The sequence below is a fragment of the Chelon labrosus genome (genome assembly GCF_963514085.1).
Source record: "Chelon labrosus genome assembly, contig: SCAFFOLD_137, whole genome shotgun sequence".
NCBI classification, from domain to species: Eukaryota; Metazoa; Chordata; class Actinopteri; order Mugiliformes; family Mugilidae; genus Chelon; species Chelon labrosus.
In genome coordinates, this window is record NW_028181520.1 from 1 (window position 1) to 26,343 (window position 26,343).

The following is a 26,343-nucleotide window of genomic DNA, read 5'->3' on the forward strand; positions in this document are numbered from 1 at the left end:
TGGAAATGTTTGAGAAACAGAGAAGTGGACGACCACAAACAGTTTGCTGCTATTTGTAGAAGTTGACACATCTCACAACAAGACACAAAACTCACACAATGTACACACTAAGAGCAGCCAAAGGAGACCACACTATACTGAGAAGTGCCACTATCACACCATCTGATCAGACTACAGTTCAGTGCAGTCAGCAGGAGGAAGTTGCTGCTGTGGTTTTACATGCAGAGTTCTAAAGTTCTACATTAATAATTGGATCAAGAGACAGTTTGAGAGGCTGAAAACTCCCAGCAGAGGATCTCTGTTCTCATCAGTCTGTCTCTTTATTCTCTCATGGTTTCAGAAAGTCTAATTCCATCCTCACAACAAACCAGTGATGAATGGATCCTACTAACAACTACTGAGTGTGGACCAGAGCTCAGAGTTAAACACTAACTACACATCAGTTCATCACAATGTGACACTGAGTCCAACACACACTGACCTGCATTAAAGTCCATCAACAGCAGCTGGACTCTGGTTGATCTTCATTTAAATCAGTCAGAGCTTTAGTTGGTCAGATACATCAGATGTTTAAACAAGCATAAGTAGTGTTTTAAGCTAAAATCAGATCAGATTATATTGATGACTGGTTCTTTCATTCACCACCTGAATTGATGCATTTGGCCTACTTGTGCTCAAACACCTATACACATCAGGCTACATCAATGTTTTGGTCCATGACACATTTTGATTTAAAAACATTTATTCTTGAACAGGAGCCAACAACTGTACACAGAGAATCAAATCAGATAAACTATCTCATTGTTCAATAAAATTGTTCTTCAGCTTGCAGAAAAAGAGCCTTTAGCCTTTAGCCTTGCTAAAGACTTACACGAGATGTAAGATGTAATTTACATCCCAGTAAATGCCCATTGACAGGTCTTTATGTTGCAAAGTCACTGATAAGATTTCTGAAACTGGTTAATGTTGACAACTAACGTTAGCTGGCCCATAATCGTCTTTACTTGTAACAGCATGCAGCCTGGTTGGCAAACTTTAGCATACAAACATCAGCAACTGACAAACTGCATGCTGTCTGGACTACAACAACGTTAACATTAACTGGATGCAGTTACACAACAAGTAAACTTGTTTCACCTTTTCGGAAACAAAGCAGTTAACAGGTGCTTCCCCTGGTTTTGCCATATATCTTTTTTTTCTGCTCTTTCTTTTTGTGGTACTCCGATTTGTGTTTTTTGGGCGGCATGATGACAGCTAGCCTCCAGGGGCCTCATGTACAAAGACTTGCATGGATTTCCTACTAAAACGTGGCTCACGCTCAGATACAGAAGCACATTTCCTTTGTACATCCCAATGTAGCACACATGTTGTACCTGACCCCTCTCTGTCCACGCCCCTTTTAAATATGCAAGTTATATTTAAATTGACCCTGCACCTGAGATTCCCCTCTCTGTACGATCAGAAAATGAAAACATAAGAATGAGTAAGACGGAAAAAAGAAGAACTTCACAGAAAGAGAACTGGGGACGCTACTCACTAGAGTGGAGACAAAAATGTCCTCTTTGACGGCTGTCCTCCACAAGCCACAATGCTGGTAAATTACATTTATACATCACATATGATCTGTACATTGATGAATGAAAATGTTTCATCATGTGATGGTTCTTTAATATCAAGACCACTGTGCCGAGGCGTGGTTCGGTCACGTGACTAGTGACGTTTGAAGTCGTTTAAGTGCTTCAGCGGGCAAACGAATGACCTGGTGGGATTGAGTGTGTTCACGGATATCCTATCCCTATTTAGTGGTGCTCATTTGAATGTTTTCTTTGCAGAGTTGGTTGGTTTGTTGCTGTTGTTGTTAACGCCTGAATTGATTTTTCAATTATATAAAGAAATTAATTAAGAAACTGGTGCTTGCAAAAGGTTCCTAGGAATTTTTTGAATGTGCACAAATGACATGCATTATTTCGGCCGCAGCCTGAGCGGAAACAGTGTGTCACGAATTCGCGACACTAGGCATGAAGGGGTTAATAAGGATACACCGTTATGCAGAGGTGTACTTCGGTGAAAATCGGTGGTGGGGGGGGCGTGAAATGTTTTCACAACGGAATGACGGCATGACGGAAAATACACTATTCACAATAAGTTAGGGATATTGTGAGAGACGCAGTGGATGTCATACATATGGTGTTTGTTTCACTTCAGAGATTTTTGGGATAGGGAGGCAGTTGTATTGGGGTGATAGACACACCTCATTTTGTGTTTTCCACGTAATGGTCTCACTGTGGACAGTGTGCCTTACATATTGGGGCCAATACCAAAAAATACTAAAAGACAACCCTTTTCAATGTGGCATCAATTTCAACATTCTGTGGGTATAAAAAGCTGGTATTATCAGTAAGTCATTCCAAGTTCATCATTTAAACAGCCATGAACACACGACGTCACTTAACGGACGAGCAGCGCCACCTGGCCATAGCGCGCCTTCGGGTCGGTGGCAGGCAGTCAGATGTTGCTCGTGAACTTGGAGTGTCTCAAAGTGTCATCAGCAGACTTGCATCAAGACACAGAACTACTGGCAGAGTTTGTGACAGACCCAGGAGTGGAGCCCCACGAGTGACAGACCGCAACCATGACCAGTACCTAAGGACCTATGCTCTCAGACATCGTTATGCAACTGCCACACAGCTGCAGGCCTGTTTACCAGATGTGAGGGGTACTAGGGTTTCCAGACAAACCATTTGCAACCGACTCCACCGCTTAAGCTTGAATGCCAGTCGACCATTGCAGGTGATTCCACTGACACCAAGACACTGCCGTGTACGTTGGCAGTGGGCATAAGATCATGTGACCTGGACAATGCAGCAGTGGTCTACCGTCCTGTTCACTGGTGAGTGTCGGGTCACCTTGCACAGAAATGATGGTCGTCAGCGTTGCTGGAGAAGGTGAGGTGAGCAATACGCCCAGGTCAACATGGTCCCCAGGGTTCGCTTTGGTGGAGGAGGTGCAACAGTCTGGGCAGGCATCACCAGTCAGCGCAAAACAGATTTGGTTATTGTAGATGGCTCAGTCACTGCACATTCTTACCTCAGAGACATCATAGAACCCATCATCATCCCCCAATTCCACCAGCACACCCCCAACGTTCTGTTCATGGATGATAATGCTCCACCACACCGTGCCAGAATTGTAACAGCTCGACTTCAGGAAGTCGGAGTGCCTCATATGGTATGGCCAGCAATGTCCCCTGACCTGAACCCCATAGAGCACGTCTGGGACCAGCTGAAGCAGAGACTGGATGATCGTACCCCACCCCCACATGACATGGTTGAACTGCGTGTAGCACTTGTGGGGCTAGTGAGGAGCATGAGACGTCGCTGTCAAGTTGTCATTGTGGCAAATAGTGGAAACACCCACTACTGACATTGACAGTTTTTGTTATTTGGGGCTATCCTCGTTATAGTCTAAATTTTGGGGGTAATAAATATTAAACTAATGAAAATGGTGTTTCTTCTCATTCATTATTAGTAATATCAAAGGGTTGTTTTATTTATTTCATTAAAATTCAGACCAAATAGGAAAAGCACTCATGTAAACAACAATATCCCTAACTTATTGTGAGTAGTGTAATTGAGAAGCACTGGATTAAGGCATCAGATGACATTTGATTATAAATCTTATAAAAATGTCCTCAGGGTTGAAGTCTATATCATCAAATGTCCATCATGTCCTTAGAAACCATCAGAGTCTAAACACAGCATCAATTTCTGAAACAGACCTCATGAACCTCATGGAGTCAAACGTGTCCATGTTTTACAGAAACTTATTCTGATGTTCTCAACAAGTGGTTTTGAAAATGATCTGTTTTCTTGTAAGATCTTCTCACATGATAAAAATGTTGACATGTTCCCTAAAGTATTCTCATGTCTCAGAGAGTACGCTGTCAAAACACTAAATGTCCTCAGTGTTTACACTGAGGACATTTAGTGTGATTAACTCTCATTAGGTCTAAACCTCAGGACAGACAATGGTCCTCACAAAGACACAAAGACATGGAAATACAATCATAATAATAACAACTCTACCTCTGCTCTGATTGGCTGTTTCTTGTTCCGTGATATTTTGACGTCACTGGACGTGATGTTTCCTCCAACAGCTGAAATGAACCAAAAGGAACAACAATAGAATTTAATGGAAATTAAACAGTTGGAATTGTATAATTGTAACATTTTGAATAATTATATTCACGCATAACATCAAAACAAAAAGTAATCACAAATATAAATGTATAAGATATTCTGTAAGAATTTTTAAAATCCAGAAGTCTGTGTCTCACCTTCAGGTTTCCTACGAACACATCGTCTCACCAGAAGAACCAGAAGAACCACCGTAGGACAGAGAAGAAAGAGAACAGCAAGAGGAAACAATGCAAGGTGGAGAGGAGAGGAACCAGGAGGAGAGGAACCAGGAGGAGGAGAGGAACCAGGAGGAGGTGTGGTGGTGGGTTTCTCTAGAATGAAGCAAAGCTAATAATGAACTGATTGTCTCATTGTGAATGTTGAAAGCTGCTGAAGAATCATCTCTGACCTCCTCACCTGTGACAGTGATCCAGCTGGATGGAGACTCTCCATGACCCCTGATGTTACACTTGTAGAGGCCTTCATCAGACCTGGTAACATGGTGGATGGTCATGTGACCTGTAGACTCAGTCCTGATCCAGGAGCCATCTTTATAGAAAGCAGCTGAGAGGATGGAGGGAGTGGTCTTTGTTTTACAGAGCAGAGTGACGTCATCTCCCTCCATCACAGGGAGGACAGGACTCTGCAGGATCACTGGTCCACCTCAACACAGAGACAAACTACAGCATTTCATCCATTTCCACACAGCTTCATCAATACTAACTCCACAGTCTGAGCTTACCAGAGACAGTGAGGTTGATGCTGTTACTGGTTGCTCCCTCTCTGGACTCACACCAGTAAACTCCACTGTCCCTAGTGGAAGCACCACTGATGGTACAGGAAGAACCAGCTGCTTCTCCCCAGTCCTCACACTGAGTCCTCTGTTCTGTGGTGGTTTTTCTCCTCAGAGTCCATCCAGCAGAGCTGTCGCCCTCCTCACAGCTCAGAGACACAGAGTGTGCTTCAAAGACCTGGGAGAAGCTGGGACTCACAGTCAGATGAGCTGGGAGGGTTCAGATGAATCAACAGTGATTAATTCTATTGTTGTCAAAACTAATGAAAACATGAAACTATCTCTTCATCTCTAACTGTCACGTTTCATGTTTTTCAGTTTCCTGTTTTATTTTGTTAAGTTCTTGGTTTCCTGTCTTGGGTCCCTTCCTGCCTTTGTGATTGTCTCCCCTGTCTCCCCTGCTCTTGTCTGTGTGTATATATAGTCCTCCCTTTGTCCTCTGTCGTGTCATACTGTTTTCTACTGTTTCTCTGTGTTTCTAGTGTTTTCTGTCTCTATTCTTGTGATGTTTTTGTCTTTTTGAAAGTTTTGATTTTTTTTTTATTATTATTTGGTTCTCCTGCCGTCTCAGCAGTGCTTCGTGTTTCCTTTTGTTTCATTAAATTCAGTTTTTGTCTACTCCAGCCTCATCGTATAGTGTCCAGCATTTGGGTCCTACCTCTCCATGAAAAGCACGACACTAACTTACTGAAAGCTTTAAAGGGGACATCAGATGTCCATTTCCTCAAGTTGATATTTTTCTTTCATGACTTGATAGAATCTCTGTTAAATTCTCAGTGTCTGTGTTAAACAGGCCTGTTCACAGGGAACCGTTTTGACCACTACCCCTGTCCTGTAACCCCGCCCCTCTCCTCCAGGAGACACGCCCACACAGGACAAACATGCCTTGCTATTGTACATTCAGTACTAAGGTATTCAAATAATACACATGTTGATGTATTCATGTAAAATACAAAGCTATTCACAGAGACGTTTTTATTTTATACTTGAATGTAGAAACTAAATCAGTGATAGTCTGTTTTTTCTTTTCTAATGATTACTCAGTACATCCTCATGTCTAGGATCTAGGGCCTGTTCAGACCTTACATGAACACAGTGAGTCCTGAGTCCATTAAAGACCTCCTATCGTCAACAGGGCTGCTCTGTCAGAGGAGTTGAACTCATTCATTCAGAGAGAACACATGACCACTATGATAAATGATCAGCACCGTGAGTGATGTCTGTTCATTAGTAATGAGAGCCTTTTAAAAGAGTCTGTGTTTGTAGCTGTTAACTAACAAACTAATAGATTTAGTAGAAAATAACAAATGAAAGTATTTAATGTGATTCTGTCATTAAATAACGTCTCAGCATGTGGTTGATTATTGATGTGGTCATGTTGTTGTATGAGGAGCCCTGTGTGGTTAAGTTACATGAATCCTCTTTTACCAATGTCTTTATTTATTACCAGAGATTACGCTGCATATGGAAGCTTCATCAATACTAACTCCACAGTCTGAGCTTACCAGAGACAGTGATCTTGATGCTGTTACTGGTTGCTCCCTCTCTGGACTCACACCAGTAAACTCCACTGTCCCATGGGTAGATACCACTGATGGTACAGGAAGAACCAGCTGGTTTTCCCCAGTCCTCACACTGAGTCCTCTGTTCTGTGGTGGTGTTTCTCCTCAGAGTCCATCCAGCAGAGCTGTCGTCCTCCTCACAGCTCAGAGACACAGAGTCTCCTTTAAAGACCTGAGAGCTGCTGGGACTCACAGTCAGACGAGCTGGGAGGGTTCAGATGAAACAATATGATTGATTTAATGTCTTTTCTCTGAGAGATGTTGACTGAAAGCTTTGACTCTACTGAGTAATAATGATGAGGATTGAACAGGTTTAAAGTGAATGAAGACGTTGACTAACCTTGGTTTGTTGTGCTGAACAGCAGAGAGCTCAGAACTAAAGAGAAATGACACTCAGGTTAGTTTGAGTTCAACTAAATCATCAAGAAGAGTTTCATTCATCTCTGGTTCCTCTAAGATCTCTGGTGGATCCACTGCTGAGGACTCAGTGATGTTAAAGAATCATTCAACACCAACTCCAGACAGACTTTATGTCAACTGCTGGGATTCTGAAAGTCTTCATCTGTTAAAGACTCAGACAGAGCAGCTGTGTGTCCATGTGAAGGACAGAGACAGAGGAGGCTTTGACGTCTGCTTCAGTTCTCTCTAAATAACTTGAAGTACTAAATGAAACGTTAGAACACAACAGTGGTTCAGAAGTTGAAGCTTCCTCATGGTTCTCCTGACTATGAACAGTGACTGTGCTGCAGGAATATTCAACAAACACACCACTTGTAGCTCAGAGCATAAAGACAGGTGTGTGTTGACTTCACAGTTCCACTGATAGAATCACTGACTGAAGCTGACCTGTTCCTTTCTGACCAGTTTCCTCTTTAAATGATTCCAGTTCCTCTTTAGACCTGCAGCTCGTCCTCATGCTGACTTGATCCTGACTAGTTTTCATGTCTCCTTCATCAGTTATCAACAGTCAAAGATTGTGGACTTACAGAGCAGACGCTGTAGAGACGTTTCCTTCATTGTCCTTCTCACTCGTCTGACCTTTTTTCATCTTTTCTCAGTGACACCAAGTAAAGCCCGCCCTCTTCCTCTGACTGGCTTCTTTCTTCTATTGGTTCAAACTCAGTCACAGATAAAGAACTTGAAGTAAATCTACGTTCAAACAAATCAGACTCCAAACACCACAGAGCCTTTATGTCTCCTAGAAAACTCTTCAACTAATGAAGGAATAAAAGGAGCTAAACATGAAAAGTCCATGATGGAATAATCTATCAAATGTATGTATGAGCATAGTTTGAACATGATTAGAGCTGGACTGAGATCTTCTCTTGATCTTTTCTCTAAGGTCACTTTACTGCTTCAGTCTTTGTGAACAATGAGGCCTCACTTGAGTGTTTTCAATCAACTAATGTGTCCAACAGTCTGACCTGACACCATCCCTGCAGTGTCTCCATGTGACCAGTAGAGGGAGATGTTTGCTGTCCAACATCATGTCCATCAGAGTGTCTCAGAGACATTAGCAGCCTTCTGAGGGGACACAGAGGTTACATCTGCAGGACCTGAGGACTGTCCAAGGTTGGACCCAGCAACCTGCTGCCACATATACTGAGAGACAGGACATCATGGAGGTGGAGCAGCAGCAGCAGCAGCAGCAGCAGCAGCAGCAGCAGCACATCACTGCTGACTGATTGACATGAACCAGGAAACTGCTTTTTTAATGTTGGAGTTACTATTGCTACTTTAATCTGAAAAAAAAAAGCTGTGAAAGAAGAACAAAACCTGAAGAGAACTACTTCAACTTCCAGTAAATCTACTCTGCTGCATTCCAGAAAGCTGAGATGTCAGATTTATGGAGTGAACTAGATTCCACCTCAAAGCATTCCAGGAGAACGAAGTTGAACATAAACAACAAACATGGCCGATCGTGATAAGATAATATTTGTTTTGTTTCTGATTTTGACCTCCAGCAATCCTGTCTTCTCACTTAAGCTGCTCAAACAGAGGAGGGAAGACGGCTGAGGTAATAAAATAAATAAATAAGAAGAATAACAAAACCTTTATTTGTCCCACAATGGGGAAACTCCAGTTTGCAACAGCATGCAGAAATGACAGAGATAGATGATAGATATATTGCACAGACTGGTAATATTGCACATATTAGGAGTGCTCACCATGGAGCCTAACAGCAGCAGGAAGGAAAGACCTTCTGCATCTTCACACATGGAGGGTGAAGCAGTCTGTCACTGAAGCTGCTCCTCAGTCCTGTCAGGTCTCCATGCAGGGGACGGGACTCATTGTCCAGCATAGAAGACAGTTCAGCCAGAACTCTCCTGTCACCCACCTCCCTCACTGAGACCAAGGGACAGCCCAGGACAGAGCTGGACTTCCTGATGATCTTATCCAGCTTCTTCCTCTCCCTCTCTGCTATGCCACTGCTCCAGCAGACCACTCCACACACAACCCAGTCTCACAGCAAGTCGTGATGGCATCACGAAAATTAATCTATTACATCGTGATACCGTCACGAAATTTCGAAGATTTTCGTGATGCGGTCACGTCTCACCGACTAATGTTTTTCAATTGGTGGTCTCGCAACAGCGTCCCTACCGGTGCAGCGAGAATATTTTCACGGACCAGTCGCGCTGGAAATATGTTTTTTGGCGATTGATTTTGTGTTACAAATGTGTATTTTGCAGTTTCTTGCACTAGCGCTCCTACCAGGGGAGTATTGCGGATTGTGGGGATTAATCCACTACATCGGTGTCATAGTTGGACGAATTAAGGTAAATACAGCAAATGTGTTTAATTAACATCTGAGAACAATATAACATGTTGTCAGCTCGTTTTAATGTTGATTCGCCTTCTAGTATACTATCTAGAATTACTACGGGGGATAATTAACGTTATAAGAGCTAACGTTAAATTAAAACAACTAGCCAAAAGTTATTTTTTTAAAGGTAGCTAGCTAACTAGCTATCATGATAACAGTTACGTAAATATGACTTTTAGAAGACGTCAGGACATGCACAGGTGAATATCATGTTTGTAACCATGTTGCTAAAGCTAAATAAAGTTGTTTAAAAAGTGAAAACCTGGAATGGAAAAGGACAGACAGATAAGACAGGTGTCCATTGGTGTCTGTAAGCCGATTTTCAAATGCTATTATCATACTTTACATACTTAATTTACCAATCACAGTATCTGTTGTTCTGAAGACAAAGCGTGTGTTGAAGTAGTTAAGTAATATATTAATATATAACTGCCCTATGTCTGAAATCAGGCATGGTCCCTGAGAACCTGAGGCCCTCATGACAGGTCAGAGTGATCATTGGATCATTTAAAAGTGTGAAGTAGTACACAATGTACATACTAGATTGTGTACTACATGTACTGTGTTACATAATGCACCTTTTTATCTAACTTGGCTACACTAATTTATCGCGTCATCTTCAAATACAGGCTGTTGCATACATAGCCAGGTATTATGATTACAAAATATCTGCATACCTGAGGAATGTGTCGTTGTACATTTTCCAATAATCTTAAAGCAATTTAACAGTAATACTTAATGCTGTCTATCTGTCTGTCTTGCAGTGGGACAAAGTGGAAAAACTCCTGGGAGCCAAAAGACAACATTCAAAGGAAACATCCTGAAATAGACTGTTACTGTGTCATAGTGATTTTGTTATTGTTGCTGTGTTGTATGCCAGTTATGGAGACTGACAGTTATTATATATTCTTTGATATAACTGCTTTATGATCTGTTTTGCTTGATCTTTGAGGAGACAGGCTACATGAATTCATTCATTCATTCATCTTCTGTAACCGCTTATTCCTGTTAAGGGTCGCAGGGTCTGCTGGAGCCTATCCCAGCTGTCATCGGGCGAGAGGCGGGGTACACCCTGGACAGGTCACCAGTCTATTGCAGGGCTAACATAGAGAGACAGACAACCATTCACACTCACGTGCACACCTATGACCAATTAGAATCACCAATGAACCTAACCAGCATGTCTTTGGACGGCGGGAAGAAGCGGGAGAACCCGGAGAGAACCCACGCAGACACAGGGAGAACATGCAAACTCCACACAGAAAGGAACCAGTCGGCCCATGGATTCGAACCGGTGACCTCGCTGTGAGGCATCAGTGCTAACCACCCTGGCTACATGAATGGTAAATGTTAATGTCTGGTAATGTCTTAAAATAAAATACCTGCCACCTGTCTCTGTCTGTGTTCATTTCCATTCAATTCAGTTTCACGATTGTTTACAGTTTATACATTTGCATCCTGAATAGGTTTGTTTTCACTAAAAAAAGGTGAGGGGTTAACAGACAACTTCATCCAATCACACCCATTACAGTAGCTTAGCCAGCATAAAAGACAAGCCCATGTCATCGAGAAATACATTCTTACCCATCAGCTGAATTTTTGTGCTTATATTGCTTGTTAATTACTCAGAATTGATTTAGTTTTGATTAACATTTATTGTTAAAGGCATAAGCCGTGAATCTGTAGTTCCATTATAGGTGAGGATAGAAGTTACAATATTCTGAAATCAAGGAATGCCCCTGTCGCATATCCTCATTAGTGTTTTGCTGAGATGCTGTTTTTTCATTGAAACACTCAGATGTCAGAAATGACCTATTGGACATCATAACAACGGTATGTGTAACTGATTTACTCAAAGTCCCTTAATAGCTGTTGTGATGTTAGTTTACACACAGGTTCAAAATGTCTGGTGGAATTAATTGGCAAAAACAAATGAGCAGATACAATATAAATTACTAATTCAGTTGTAAATCTGTCAGATATGATAACCTTACATGATTTTTTCTCATTGTTTAAAAAAAATACTTATATCATGGGCTGAGCCCTCAAAAGGCTCTCTGAATCTAAGCCTGTGCACAGCTGTGTTCATGAAATGTGAAAATCCATACTTTTTTGTAGGACTATAATAAAGATATTGTTGGAAAGGTCTCAACCTGGGGAATAACATATGTTAGTTATGGGATTGTAAATGGGTCCTTCTTTGAACTATTGACCTTTGAACCCTGACTTCTGAGAAGTTCTGAAGGGCTCTAATTCTGCATCAAAAGGGGCTATAGACATGGAACAAAGTGCTGTAGAAAGCTTATGAACTCAGCTGTGTGACTATACCTATAGTGGATATAGACAGAAAGTGGGGGCGCTGTTCAAAATGGTAAACATATCTTTTCACCCACTTGACAATTATATGCTTAAATTCTGGTCACAGAAATGTGTTTCCCACACCCTTAAACCCCGGCTATGTATTCATTTTATTATTTATAACCTCCTATTCAAGGAAATCACTAATCGTGGTAGAAACTACAAATCCCTTGAGCTGCGACGTGTAGCTTTATAACAAGTCACGTGATATTTGTAGTTTTTTTCAGTTTTCAAACAATGTTAAAATAGGGTTGTAAAAAGATATATATACTGATTACATTGAACATCTAGTATTGCCGAACTAGCGATGACATTGCTTTAAGTCGATATATGTTAAGAAAAAGTAAAGAGAGTTTATTTAGGATGTGTTTAGAACCGCGCAATATAGATTTACGCCAAACAGCAATGCAGTTTGGTTCTCCTGCTTCAGTAGGCAGGGTTTGGATTGGTTTATCTGCTGAACACATGAAATATTTACTACAGCCGAACTTGTAACGGCAGTAATTATAGTTGCTTTAAGTTAAGAAATGACACACAACACTGCATTTGAGTCGTTTATTTGAAAATATTATGAAGCTTTGCTGTAGCTTGGTTGAGCGGCAGAAACCGAACGCAGCCAATCGACGGCAGACAGCTATAGACAGGATTGGAATGAGTCCAACTACGTCACTAGACTTTCTGCCGATCTCATAAGCCTTCTTTTAATAATACTGATCAAAATGGACCAGGTTTAACGAATGCATTGAGTAACACGGCATTACTAGCATTCACTTTGAGGACGTGGGTAGTACCCCGGGATGACGACGGAGGTTGACCGGCGGATCACGTAGGAGGCCGGCCGTTCTGATATGACTCGATCACATATTGGGGATCTGCACCGTTACTTTCTAGCATGAAAAATATTAAAACTTAATAAAGTGACGCATTAACAGCTATAGAGCGGGAATCAAAACAGCTTTTAGCCTGCTTATTACGATGCCACTAGAGGGCACCAGCGCGGCTAATCACCCCCAAACATTCATTCATTCATTCATTCATTCATTCATTCATTCATTCCATCTTTATTTATTCTCGGAGGTTCATTGAGGGTAGTCCTCATTTTCAGTGACGCCGAGATTACATAGTAACAATGGGATAACAATAGATATCCCAGTAACACTGGGTCGTAATTTGGGTGCAGGAAAAACGACAACTGTGGTCGTTCTGTAGAGGAGGACAGTCTGTGTTTTGAGTTGCAGTTACAAAACGCAACTACACAACAAAATATTAGCTAGATAAGTGAGCAAACTGGACCAGACAGAATACAGAATTCTAGGGCAGAGTCTGCTGGTTTTGTTTACCCATAGCAACGGTTGCTATGCGTCGCAGGTTGAAAATGAGATCGTAGAGACAAGTAAAAAAAAAAAAAAGTAAAGAAAAAGTAGGCACACTAACTATAGCCATTGTAAATTGAAATACTATCGACAAAATATCCCACCTAAATTAAGGCATGTTTTAAGCCTACAGCAAATATGCAGCCCATAGCAACGGTTGCTATGAGTGGCTGGTTGAAATGAATGAGAACGTCTCACAGGAGTTCATGATGGCATCACGAGAATTAACTTCAAGATCGTGATACCATCAGCTTATATATATTATGGTGGCTTTAATGTGAACTTTGGAATATGCCTATGTTCTCACTTGAACGCTGTACATCGTTCTTTTCACAATACACCATATTTTTAAGCAAATAAAGTTGTTTACTTAAGATTACTGAGCGTTTTATCAACGACTGGTCCGTGAAAATATTCTCGCTGCACCGGTAGGGACGCTGTTGCGAGACCACCAATTGAAAAACATTAGTCGGTGAGACGTGACCGCATCACGAAAATCTTCGAAATTTCGTGACGGTATCACGATGTAATAGATTAATTTTCGTGATGCCATCACGACTTGCCGTGAGACTGGGTTGCCACACAGGATGGCCTACGCCACCACAGAGCCTACAGAGTGCGGCCAGTTCGAACGTCTTATTTGGCAGCAGTCTCACGTTACCCATGGTAACAGAGGGAGAACAGCGCTGAGAAGTGAAGCGTCTCTTCTCTTCTCGACGTTGTTTTCCTGCTCTGCATCCACGGCGGGTCTTACGAAGCATCTCCGTGGGGATCTCATGTCCGTCCCGAGGGAACACCACAGCTCTATGCAGGGCAATCAGCTGTTCCCTCCTCCTGCGCACGGTGGCCGCTTCTTGCATAGTAACGTTGGCCGGTCTGGATGTTAAAAATATTTGGCTATGAGACTCCCAATAAAAAGCAAAACAACAAAAGTGCAATGCTGTCTGAAAAACTATATACAAAAGTAATCTCCACAAAAAGGGAAGCAAAAAGTGCTGTTGCAAGCAGCTGCCGGCTTCAACCGGCATCGCAAAAAAAAAAAATAATAATTTTACCATTCACGGTGTGCAGCTCGCACATGATTTACAAGAAACTCTGCAGCAACAGAACCAACTTTCCACACACCAAGTGGAAACAGAAAGTTGTGGATTTACTGATCTAACGTTGCTTCTCTGATATTCTCTGAAACTCCCGGCGGACTTTAACGGAAGCAGACAGAGAACATGTCTGCTGGAAGATCTGCGTCTCTCTGCTGGACTCTGCTGTCAGTCTGTCTGCTGGCTTCTTCCTCTGCAGGTCAGCTCAGCTCTACATTATTCTCTCAGTCTTGTTCTTCATGCTTGGAGTTTTCCTCTGCTCTATTTCACTCACACATTCAGAGTCTGTAGGAGCCACATCTATTTGTCAAGACCATGTTTCCTATTTGGCATGTCGGATTGTAACCCTATATACTCTTCACGTATATTATGTAAAGAATCATTTGAATGGTGCCATTTACTAATTTCTTGGTTGACACAATCTTCCATGCGTGGCAGGGGAAACCAATCAGGTTTAGTAACGGCGTTCAGTTTACAGAAATCAGTACAGAATCTGGGGGTATTATCTGACTTGGGCACCAAAAGACAAGGTGAAGCCCAGCTGGATGATGAGGGCTCAGCAATGCCATGCTCCAACATGTACTGTATTTCAGATTCAAGATATTTACGCTTTTCGGGGTTTACCCTATAAAACCTCTGTCTGACCGGCTGAGCATCGCCTACGTCTATATCGTGCTCTATCAAATGTGTCTGCGTGGGAATGTCACGGAACAAACAAGGATATGAGCCAATCAACGCTGATAAATCCATCTGTTTTCGACTCCAACAAATGACCCAACAACACACTCAAATTACACAAGGACTCTGAGTGCTTCAGAAGGCCCTACAACACAGTGGGATCCAAACATGGCAACCCATCCTCCACCTCAGCTGCCACAGACTGAGGGGCATGGACAGCAGATACTCTGCCTGCTGAGCAAACCGGACGTGCGCCCCCCGAAGAAGACGGAGCAGCATCACAAGACTTAGAAGAATCACGACAGTAAAAGGGTTTTAGCAGATTGACATGGCACAGTTGAGTCTTTCTTCTGCGTTCCAGAGTAGAGATGATATAGTTAAGCTCTGATACCTGCTTCACTACTTCATGTGGACCCGAGAACTTAGCCTGCAAAAGTGAAGTAATTATAGGTAGCAGCGCTAAAACCCGGCCGATCGAACATTTTCTTCATCCTACTCTGCGCAGATGACAGCTTCTGTTTTGCCAACTCCCCGGCTACATACAGTCATTGCCGGAAACCATTAACGTAGTCAATCAGATTTTGTGGAGTTTCTGCTTCCTTCCACTGATCGTAGATCAAAGTCAGTGGGCCACGCACCCTGTGCCCAAACACCAAGTCATTCGGACTGAACCCAGTACTTTCCTGCGTGACCTCTCTGGCAGCCAGCAATAACCAGGACAATCCTTCCTCCCAGTCTCTCTCCATCTCAACACAGTAAGCACGCAACAGGGACTTCAGCGTCTGATGGAACCGCTCTAGAGCTCCCTGGCTCTGCGCATGGTATGCAGAGGCTTTATTGTGTTTAATGTGCAACAGTTTCATGATTTGAGAAAACAAATGGGAAGAAAAGTTTGAACCTTGATCCGACTGGATGATCTTTGGAATCCCAAAAACCGAAATGAACTGACTGAGTGCACGCGCAACAGACCTAGCTGTGCTCGTGTGCAGCGAGTAGGCAGCTGTATAGTGAGTAGTCTGATACATCACAATAAGAAGGTAAACTGCACCAGACTGAGAAGGAGGCAATGGACCCACATAATAAATGATCAGATGTTCAAAGGGTTGGCTGACCGCTGGAATGGGAAACAGTGGCGCAGCCGCTATGTTCTGATTAGGCTTGACTGTGAGCTGACACGTGTGACATGTCCTAATGTATGCAGCAATATCTTTTTTCAAACGTAAGTTTTATGGACCCCCCAGTGATCAGCCTCATGTGCCAACTTCAACACCGCTTTACGAAATTTAGCTGGCACCACAATCTGGATGACGATGGTCGCCGATGAAACTGTCGCCGTGTGGAACCCACTTTCTCACGAGAACCTCATCGTGAACGAAATAGCCTCGAGAGCTATCGTTAACCGCTCCTGCCGGCAGCACCTGCTCAAACAAAGCCGTCAGAGAGGGATCAGCTTGTTGCTCAACCTTCAGGTCTTCCAGTGAAACTGAAAGAGGAACATCTGATAAGGATAATGCACACAATTCTGGTGCTTTGTGCTTCACCTTGTTCACCTCGCCTTCGTGCACAGCATCGGCCCGCACCATGGTGCGCATCACCGCACACGCAGTAAAAACCTCTGGAAAGTTCACTTCACTATCGTCAGGCCGATTTCTGACTACAGTGTAAACCCAGATTTTGATTGAACTCAAAGGGATTGAGTTCATATTACTTAAATGTGTCTAATTTATTGACATTACTTGTTATTTCGGGGCGGCACAGTGGCGAGGTGGTTAGCACTGATGCCTCACAGCGAGAAGGTCACCGGTTCGAATCCATGGGCCGGCTGGCCTTTCTGTGTGGAGTTTGCATGTTCTCCCTGTGTCTGCGTGGGTTCTCTCCAGGTTCTCCAGCTTCCTCCCACCTTCCAAAGACATGCTCATTAGGTTAATTGGTGATTCTAAATTGTCCGTAGGTGTGAATGTGAGTGTGAATGGTTGTCTGTCTCTGTGTGTGGCCCTGCGATAGACTGGCGACCTGTCCAGGGTGTACCCCCGCCTCTCGCCCGATGACAGCTGGGATAGGCTCCAGCAGACCCCCGTGACCCTTAACAGGACTAAACAGGTATAGAAGATGGATGGATGGATGTTATTTCTGATTTAGCTGAATTTTTTCATGTCTTTTCTTATTGTAATTGTGTTTTTAAGTCCAATCAGTATTTCTACTCAAACAAACTAAGTTTGTATTACTTAAACATGTGTCATTTCTTTACATTAATACTTTTGAATGGCCTATCTTATTGTAATTATGTGTTTGAGCTCAAATAACTCAATATCATTAAGTTTACATGTTACTAATAGCAACGCATTGATGTCATGCACCCCCCAAAAATCTAGTTTATACCAGTTTTGACACAGTGGCACTGATGAGCTCTGAACATTTTGAGACAGACGGAACAGAACAAAGAAATAATTCAGCTGTATTGAAATTTTCGACAAGTGAACTTCTAGCAAGCAAGTTGTTCGATCCACTTTTGAAGCCTTTGATGAATGACCACAAAGCCACAAAATGGTAAGTTGGAAGGTAGCTAATCAGCTAATTCTGCCCCACTTTCTTAGCTAACGTTAGCTATGTGTTCACTGGCAACGTTGGCTAGCGCCGGTAACGGAAATTGTGTGTTGCTCCCCGACAGCTAATGCAAGTTACCGGACACCTGAAGCAGGTACCTATCGGTAGCTCAACCACAGGCCACGGACCAGCGAACGTCCCGGTAAGTTTATTGTGACACCGAGTACGAGTACGCAGAGTCCACCCGGTCATAAAATTTGTGCTGGCGCGTCCTGCGGCCGTCCGCTTTGGGTGCACTTTGAGTCCGCTCCGTGTCGAGTCCGCGTATGTTCCGCCCAAGGTCACCACATAGTCTGGCAGAACGTATGTGGACTGTACACGGAGTGGACTCCAAGGATGTCCGCGTGGACTCAAAGCGCATTTAAAGCGGACTCAAAGCGGACATCTGCCGGACATGTCGGAGCAAAGTTCAAGCTTTATGACCGCGCAGACTCTGCATATGCGTCACACAATAGACTTAGTGATTTTAATGTGACACTGGGCTGACGTCACTTGACTCTGAAACTTCTTTACTCTGTTGCTTCCAGACAGCTAAAGTTGAGCTGAGACGGTGAAGCAGCTAGCAACAGACCTGCAAACATCCTGGTATGTTGGTGCACACTAGCTCACATTATTAGTTAACTAAGTAGCTTTAAATTCTTGATTTATTTTTTTGATGGTTGGCTGTTTGTCCCACTCTTAGCTGTCATGCCTCTTCAATGTTTTGTTATTTAGCTAATGTTAGCTTGCTGTGTTAATTTGGAAAGCCAATTTCAAATAGTTCTTTAAAGAGGTAAAGAAGAAAAAAATGGATCAGTGTAATGTCGCAGTTGTATGTAAGTATTTTGCACCACTCTATTAATTGAAAGACATTTTGAGTTTCAGGCACTAACATAGTTAAGTGTGGAGGGGGCGTGGTGCATCAGCTGCAGGAGAGAGGTGTGGAGAGGGCTCATGAGAGCAGCACCAGGTGAGAGTGATTGGCACACCTGTATCCTGTTAGACTAATCACTCTCTCCTTTTAAACACAGTAGCGTGCTGGACCTAGACAGAGGAGACACGATGCAGAGACCCACACACGGCTGTCGGCAGCGCTGAAGACTGAATGCCTGCGAACGACAGCTTAGGATGTGTGGATGTGTTGTGTTGAAAAATAAAGGAACTTGAACGTCATCGCTCTCAGGTTCATTACCTGTTGAAGAACCCACAGTGGCATCAGAGAACACCACATTAAGTTTGATCACTTAGAATATACAATTTAGTTGAATTGGTATTAGAGCAATGCTTACTTAATCTGAGTTAAATAAATGTGTGGGGAATGATTGTTTAAACTAAGTATCGTTAGTTACTGCAACTCGGTTATTAGTACATTCAACTTAAATGTTCTATTCCCTTATGGGCTCAAGTGCATTGAACGTAGTCCATTTCACTTGTTCAATTAATGCTTCATTACTTAAAAAATTTAAGGCAACAACTTACCTGGATTTTTTATTTTTATTTTTTTAAGTAAATTCTACTTATCCGGGTTTACAGTGTATCGGGACAGAGTGGGGGTACCGGTGGACCATCAGCCCAAACCCGGCTTCCAGCCGCGCTATTTCCCAAAATGAAAGTGATCCCCCCAATCGGCAGTGCCGGCCGCACTCCAACAGGCACTTGACCCTGAACCAGGTCCGAGAACAGCATGACATTGTGCAGCGGGACCTGCAAAATCTTCATGCCCACACCCAACACAGGAACAGAGGATCCAGTGTTGCTCTCCTCTGAAAAGGGCAGCACTGAAGCCTGGATAAAGGAGTCAAACGCAGCAGTATCGCGTAGAATTTTAATTTTTGGTACTTTCTTCTCACTTCCCACTAGAGAGAAGAAAGCTCATCACCACGGCTATGCTCCCAAGACAAAGCTCTAACCGCTTTCACCCCAACACTACAAAAAAACAAATAAAAAAAAAACAGCGAAATTCAACAGGGGAAAATGTCTCCAAAACACACAGTGAACATTGACCAACTCATGTAATTTCAACCAAACGCTGAACTCTTAATATTCTAAACCCTTACAAATTTCCGCATCTCCACAATGACACCACGTGTAAAACTAGCTACTCAAAGCTTTCACTTTTACACTCAAAAACAATGTACTTACTTCACTTCATTCATAAAAGTCGCAAACAAATTATGAATGAACAAGTAGATGAGCCTCGACTTTGTCACGATCTGGCTCGTAAGCCATGACAAAAGACAAAGAAACGCGGTAAAACATAAAGGTAAACTAATTTTTTTAACAATATTTTACTAACTAATTTATTTAAACAAACCAACAGAACCTATAAGAATGAATGATATTTGAGTTTGAGGATCATTGTGTCTGTTGATGGATGTATGATAGTGTATGTGCATTGTTGAGGGGTGTTAAAACAACACAACCAGGCCAAAGCCAACAGAACCAAAACCCATGTTGGAGTCCAGGTGGAAGATGAGTGAGAGAGAGTGAGGATTGTGACCGTCAGGTTTTATAAGCACAGGGAGACTGGCCAGGTTCTCCCAATTGCTCAAATTAGACCCGCCCACTGAGGTACCTGCAAAAACGGGGGGAAAAACACAAAACAGGCCCTAGTGGCAGGTGGGATAATTTTATTTTATTAATTTTTTTTGTGGAGACTGAATGCCGGAGTTCTTTTTTCCTAAGGGTGAGAACTGGGGTTATTTGAAGCCTCGTTTGCAGTTGATCTTTTTTTTTTCTTGGACGTTAGTAGAGTCAAGCTAATGTTGCCACGTGAGGTGAATTTAAATGTTTTAGAACTTGCCTGGTATAGAAAGACCATCACCACTTTATTATTTTTTGTGCGGTAACCCTTGGGTGGCCCCTGGCGTGCCTGGGAAAGCCGACGAAGACTAGGTGAGGTCTAACTATTTTAGTTCGGTAGAGAGGAAACCAGGGAAGTTGTAGAACAGGTTCAAAGTGAGCAAAAACCTCTAGTTATGTGGTGGCATGTGGTAAAATTCGGTGGTCTTTGTTTTTACAGTATTCTTTGTCGGGTCGGTGATATTTTGGGTGAGCTGACTGGAGGAGTTATATGTGAACATGCCCACTGTGTGAACATCAGCAAATACAGGTGCTTTGTTTTGTGTGTGTGTGACCTTTAGTTTTGTAGGGAAGTCGGCCCAATTTTGGTGGCTACCACTGTGATGTTACTAGCTGGGTGAAGGCAGTAACTTTGTGTGGTGTGGTGCCACATTCGTTGTGGATGTGACTTTTCCATGTGTTTGGTCACTGGGATTCATTGACTTCAATTTGGTTTGTGGCTGTTCTCCATGATGTGTGGGTCACAACACGTTTTGTATCTGGTGTCAATGTTGTGTCATGTGTAAAGGCATCAATTTTTGCATGTCTTGGAAGATGGGGCATGATCGCAGAGGAGCTTTGTTCATTTGCAGGACTCCTGGAGGATTCCTTTTGAGGGTGGAGGTGTTACGCCCCTCTGCTTCCTCCACTGGTTGTGCAAGTCTTTGGCTTGTGCTTAATCACCTTAACCAGCAAAGGAGGATATATATATATATATATATACATATATATATATATACATGTTGACATTCATGAATATCATGAATAAAAACAACAACAAACTCCAATAGGAGTTAAATTACCACGTTGCCCATACTGCTGATCTAAAGCAGCTAAAGACTTGGTATAAGGCTGTGGGTCATGGGCGTAGGCCAGGGCTATTCCATTAATTGGGAATTGAGGCCAGCTCATGAAACTGAGGCAAACTAAGGGGCCAGAGAATAAAAGTAATCACGGTAACAAATAAAAAAAATTACAACAACATACTGAAGGAGTCAATGTATTCTATTTTGTAAATGCGGAACAACATATGCACAAAGGGTTGCCAATTCCCTGAAAAATAAATAAGGGACACCTCATTGGCAGGGCCAGTTGACCCGGTTGCCTTCACCCTTCCCAGCGTGATGAAGTTTTAGCTTTTTTTTTGTGTGTGTGAAACGATTTTTGAACTAGATAGATAGATAGATAGATAGATAGATAGATAGATAGATTCTTTATTAATCCCAAACAGGGAAATTTCTTAATTTCTCAATTTGACTCAAACCTGAATTGAATTAGATTCATATTTTTGAGTGATATGAAGACGTGCAAAACAAATTATAATTCAACAATTTATTTTTAATACGAAATATTAAAATTAACAGAAACCTGTCCTGCTGTAAAACTGTATAAATTAATATAAAACAATAGAAAGCAGAACATTCCTCTTGTAAAAGTGCAATAAGAAAAGTGCGAGTAAAAGTTGTTGTCTTTTTCGCAAGCAACAGTACCTTGACCAATGAGATGAGAGGGATTCCTGCTGTCAGCTCATTGGTCACAGAGCAGGAGACGGTTATGTGCGGTCCCTCATAATATATGTCAACCACAGGATGTGTCTCTAGACATGGTTGTTGAAGAAATGAGAAGCTACTCATTGCATCAGTTGGGCTTAAATAACTTGTTGTCAGCTGAACAGACTGTCCTCCTCTACAGAACGACCACAGGTGTCGTTTTTCCTGCACCCAAATTACGACCCAGTGTTACGTTTGGGGGTGACTAGCCGCGCTAGTGCCCTCTAGCGGCATTGTAATAAGCAGGCTAAAAGCTGTTTTAATTCCCGCTCTATAGCTGTTAATACGTCACTTTATTAAGTTTTAATATTTTTTCATGCTAGAAAGTAACGGTGTAGAACCCCAATATGTGATCAGTTTATCCAAATAACGCCTGGTTGGAAGTTTGCTCCGATGTTTTCGGAGAAGTGAAGCGCCACCTGTGGAACCGGGGGCGGCGGGTCATCTCAGAGACGAACGGCCGGCCTCCTGATGTGATCCGCCGGTCAACCTCCGTCGTCATCCCGGGGTAGAAAACGAGCCGATTAGTGTAAAAATACTACCCACATCCTCAAAGTGAATGCTAGTAATGCCGTATTACTCAATGCATTCATTAAACCTGGTGCATTTTGAACTGTATTATTAAAAGAAGGCTTTTTTTTTTATTATTATTATAAACACATGTTTATTTTTTAGTCATGTCAACACAGTATATTAAAAGAAGGCTTATGAGATCGGCACAAAGCCTAGTGACGTAGTTGGACTCATTCCAATCCTGTCTATAGCTGTCTGCCGTGGATTGGCTGCGTTCGGTTTCTGCCGCTCAACCAAGCTACAGCAAAGCTTCATAATATTTTCAAATAAACGACTCAAATGCAGTGTTGTGTGTCATTTCTTAACTTAAAGCAACTATAATCACTGCCGTTACAAGTTCGGCTGTAGTAAATATTTCATGTGTTCAGCAGATAAACCAATCCAAACCCTGCCTACTGAAGCGGGAGAACCAAACTGCAATGCTGTTTGGCGTAAATCTATATTGCGCGGTTCTAAACACATCCTAAATAAACTGTCTTTACTTTTTCTTTACATATATCGACTTAAAGCAATGTCATCGCTAGTTCGGCAATACTAGATATTCGATGTAATCAGTATATATATCTTTTTACAACCCTATTTTAACATATATGTTTGAAAACTGAAAAAACTACAAATATCACGTGACTTGGTATCAAGCTATATGTCGCAGCTCAAGGGATTTGTAGTTTCTACCACGATTAGTGATTTCCTTGAATAGGAGGTTATAAATAATAAAATAAATACATAGCCGGGGGTTTAAGGGTGTGGAAACACATTTCTTACCAGAATTTAAGCATATAATTGTCAAGTGGGTGAAAAGATACCATTTTGGACAGCGCTCCCACTTTCTGTCTATATCCACTAGGTATAGTCACACAGGCACAAAAGGCAGAGTTCATAAGCTTTCTACAGCACTTTGTCCCATGTCTATAGCCCCTTTTGATGCAGAATTACAAGCCTTCAAAAATTCTCAGAAGTCAGGGTTCAAAGGTCAATAGTTCAAAGGAGTCAGTTACAATCCCATAACTAACATATGTTATTCCCCAGGTTGAGACCTTTCCAACAATATCTTTATTATAGTCCTACAACAAAGTATGGATTTTCACATTTCATGAACACAGCTGTGCCCAGGCTTAGATTCAGAGAGCCTTTTGAGGGCTCAGCCCATGATATAAGTATTTTTTTTAAACAATGAGAAAACATCATGTAAGGTAATCATATCTGACAGATTTACAAATGAATTAGTAATTTATATTGTATCTGCTCATTTGTTTTTGCCAATTAATTCCACCAGACATTTTGAACCTGTGTGTAAACTAACATCAAAACAGCTATTTGTCAAGGGACTTTGAGTAAATCAGTTACACATACCGTTGTTATGATGTCCAATAGGTCATTTCTGACATCTGTGTGTTTCAATGAAAAAACAGCATCTCAACAAAACACTAATGAGGATATGCGACAGAGGCATTCCTTGATTTCAGGATATTGTAACTTCTATCCTCACCTATAGTGGAACTACTGGTTCACAGCTTATGCCTTTAACAATAAATGTTAATCAAAACTAAATCAATTCTGAGTAATTAACAAGCAATATAAGCACAAAAATTCAGCTGATGGGTAAGAATGTACTTCTCGATGACATGGGCTTGTCTTTTATGCTGGCTAAGCTACTGTAATGGGTGTGATTGGATGAAGTTGTCTGTTAACCCCTCACCTTTTTTTAGTGAAAACAAACCTATTCAGGCTGCTAATTTATAAACTGTAAACAATCATGAAACTGAATTGAATGGAAATGAACACAGACAGAGACAGGTGGCAGGTATTTTATTTTAAAACATTACCAGACATTAACATTTATCATTCATGTAGCCAGGGTGGTTAGCACTGATGCCTCACAGCGAGAAGGTCACCGGTTCTAATCCATGGGCCGACTGGTTCCTTTCTTTGTGGAGTTTGCATGTTCTCCCTGTGTCTGCGTGGGTTCTCTCCGGGTACTCCCACTTCTTCCCGCCGTCCAGAGACATGCTGGTTAGGTTCATTGGTGATTCTAATTGGTCGTAGGTGTGCACGTGAGTGTGAATGGTTGTCTGTCTCTCTATGTTAGCCCTGAGATAGACTGGTGACCTGTCCAGGATGTACCCCGCCTCTCGCCCGATGACTGTTGGGATAGGCTCCAGCAGACCCTGCGACCCTTAACAGGAATAAGCGTGTACAGAAGATGAATGAATGAATGAATTCATGTAGCCTGTCTCCTCAAAGATCAAGCAAAACAGATCATAAAGCAGTTATATCAAAGAATATATAATAACTGTCAGTCTCCATAACTGGCATACAACACAGCAACAATAACAAAATCACTATGACACAGTAACAGTCTATTTCAGGATGTTACCTTTGAATGTTGTCTTTGCCAGGAGTTTTTCCACTTTGTCCCACTGCAAGACAGACAGATAGACAGCATTAAGTATTACTGTTAAATTGCTTTAAGATTATTGGAAAATGTACAACGACACATTCCTCAGGTATGCAGATATTTTGTAATCATAATACCTGGCTATGTATGCAACAGCCTGTATTTGAAGATGACGCGATAAATTAGTGTAGCCAAGTTAGATAAAAAGGTGCATTATGTAACACAGTACATGTAGTACACAATCTAGTACATTGTGTACTACTTCACACTTTAAATGATCCAGTGATCACTCTGACCTGTCATGAGGGCCTCAGGTTCTCAGGGACCATGCCTGATTTCAGACATAGGGCAGTTATATATTAATATATTACTTAACTACTTCAACAAACGCTTTCTCTTCAGAACAATAGATACTGTGATTGGTAAATTAAGTATGTAAAGTATGATAATAACATTTGAAAATCAGCTTACAGGCACCAATGGACACCTGTCTTATCTGTCTGTCCTTTTCCATTCCAGGTTTTCACTTTTTAAACAACTTTATTTAGCTTTAGCAACATGGTTACAAACATGATATTCACCTGTGCATGTCCTGACGTCTTCTAAAAGTCATATTTACGTAACTGTTATCATGATAGCTAGCTAGCTAGCTACCTTTAAAAAAAATAACTTTTGGCTAGTTGTTTTAATTTAACGTTAGCTCTTATAACGTTAATTATCCCCCGTAGTAATTCTAGATAGTATACTAGAAGGCGAATCAACATTAAAACGATCTGACAACATGTTATATTGTTCTCAAATGTTAATTAAACACATTTGCTGTATTTACCTTAATTCGTCCAACTATGACACCGATGTAGTGGATTAATCCCCGCAATCCGCAATACTCCCCTGGTAGGAGCGCTAGTGCGACCCACTGGGTCGTTTTCCAGTGCATGTACAAACGACCACTGTGGTCGTATAAGTTGGAGGACTTGTTGCAGCTGAAAGATAATCACCCATGCAGTAATTATCCAACAGGAGGCTCCTACCTGTTTGCTTAGTTAAATCCAGGTAGAGACTTTTTTTTTTTTGGCCAGACAGTCTATATGGTCTGCAGATCTGCTATCTCTATAACTTTCATATTTATTTATTTTCTTAACACCTCTGGTGAAAAACAGGAACCAAACTCTTTCCTTCAGATTCATCTGAGATCTTTCCAGAGATCTATTAACTCTGCTCCACCACTGACGTCTAGACTCCTTCCTCCATTTGGGACATTGCTCTGAGAAGTTGATTCTCATCATCAGAGTCTAATCACCAACAAATTCTTAGCTCTAAACTCGTTGTTATGGTCCTGGGTTTCCAGTGCTGGTGCTGTTTTTCTTCTTTTTTCCCTCATTAGGCTCACCTGGGCAGGCATCTGGCAGGAGCACCTGACTCAGCTGTGACCAGTTTTCAATCAACACTCTTTAAAAGGCTGGCCATGGCTTCCCTCCAGTGCCAGATAATTCCACATGTTATGGTTTGTGCTAGCTCTCAGGCCTTGCCTT

The 26,343-nt window shown here is 41.9% G+C and overlaps 2 protein-coding genes across 2 annotated transcripts in view; both read right to left on the reverse strand.

Annotated features, from left to right (window-relative positions):
- Positions 1-4,085: 4,085 nt before the first annotated feature.
- The window catches only part of LOC311509986 (high affinity immunoglobulin gamma Fc receptor I-like), a gene marked incomplete at both ends in the record, with an annotated part of 68,990 nt that continues 46,732 nt past the window's right edge, over positions 4,086-26,343 (reverse strand). Inside the window, 2 exons of the mRNA XM_084575445.1 lie at positions 4,086-4,156; positions 4,337-4,510. Of these exons, the coding sequence (XP_084431571.1) occupies positions 4,086-4,156; positions 4,337-4,510 (245 nt within the window). The remainder of the gene's footprint in view (positions 4,157-4,336; positions 4,511-26,343) is intronic.
- LOC311509985 (uncharacterized protein) lies at positions 4,643-13,951 on the reverse strand (the record flags this gene model as incomplete). Its single annotated transcript, XM_084575444.1, has 5 exons — positions 4,643-4,647; positions 4,698-4,841; positions 4,921-5,181; positions 6,477-6,737; positions 13,705-13,951. 5 exons carry the CDS (start codon positions 13,949-13,951, stop codon positions 4,643-4,645), a joined length of 918 nt encoding a protein of 305 aa, XP_084431570.1.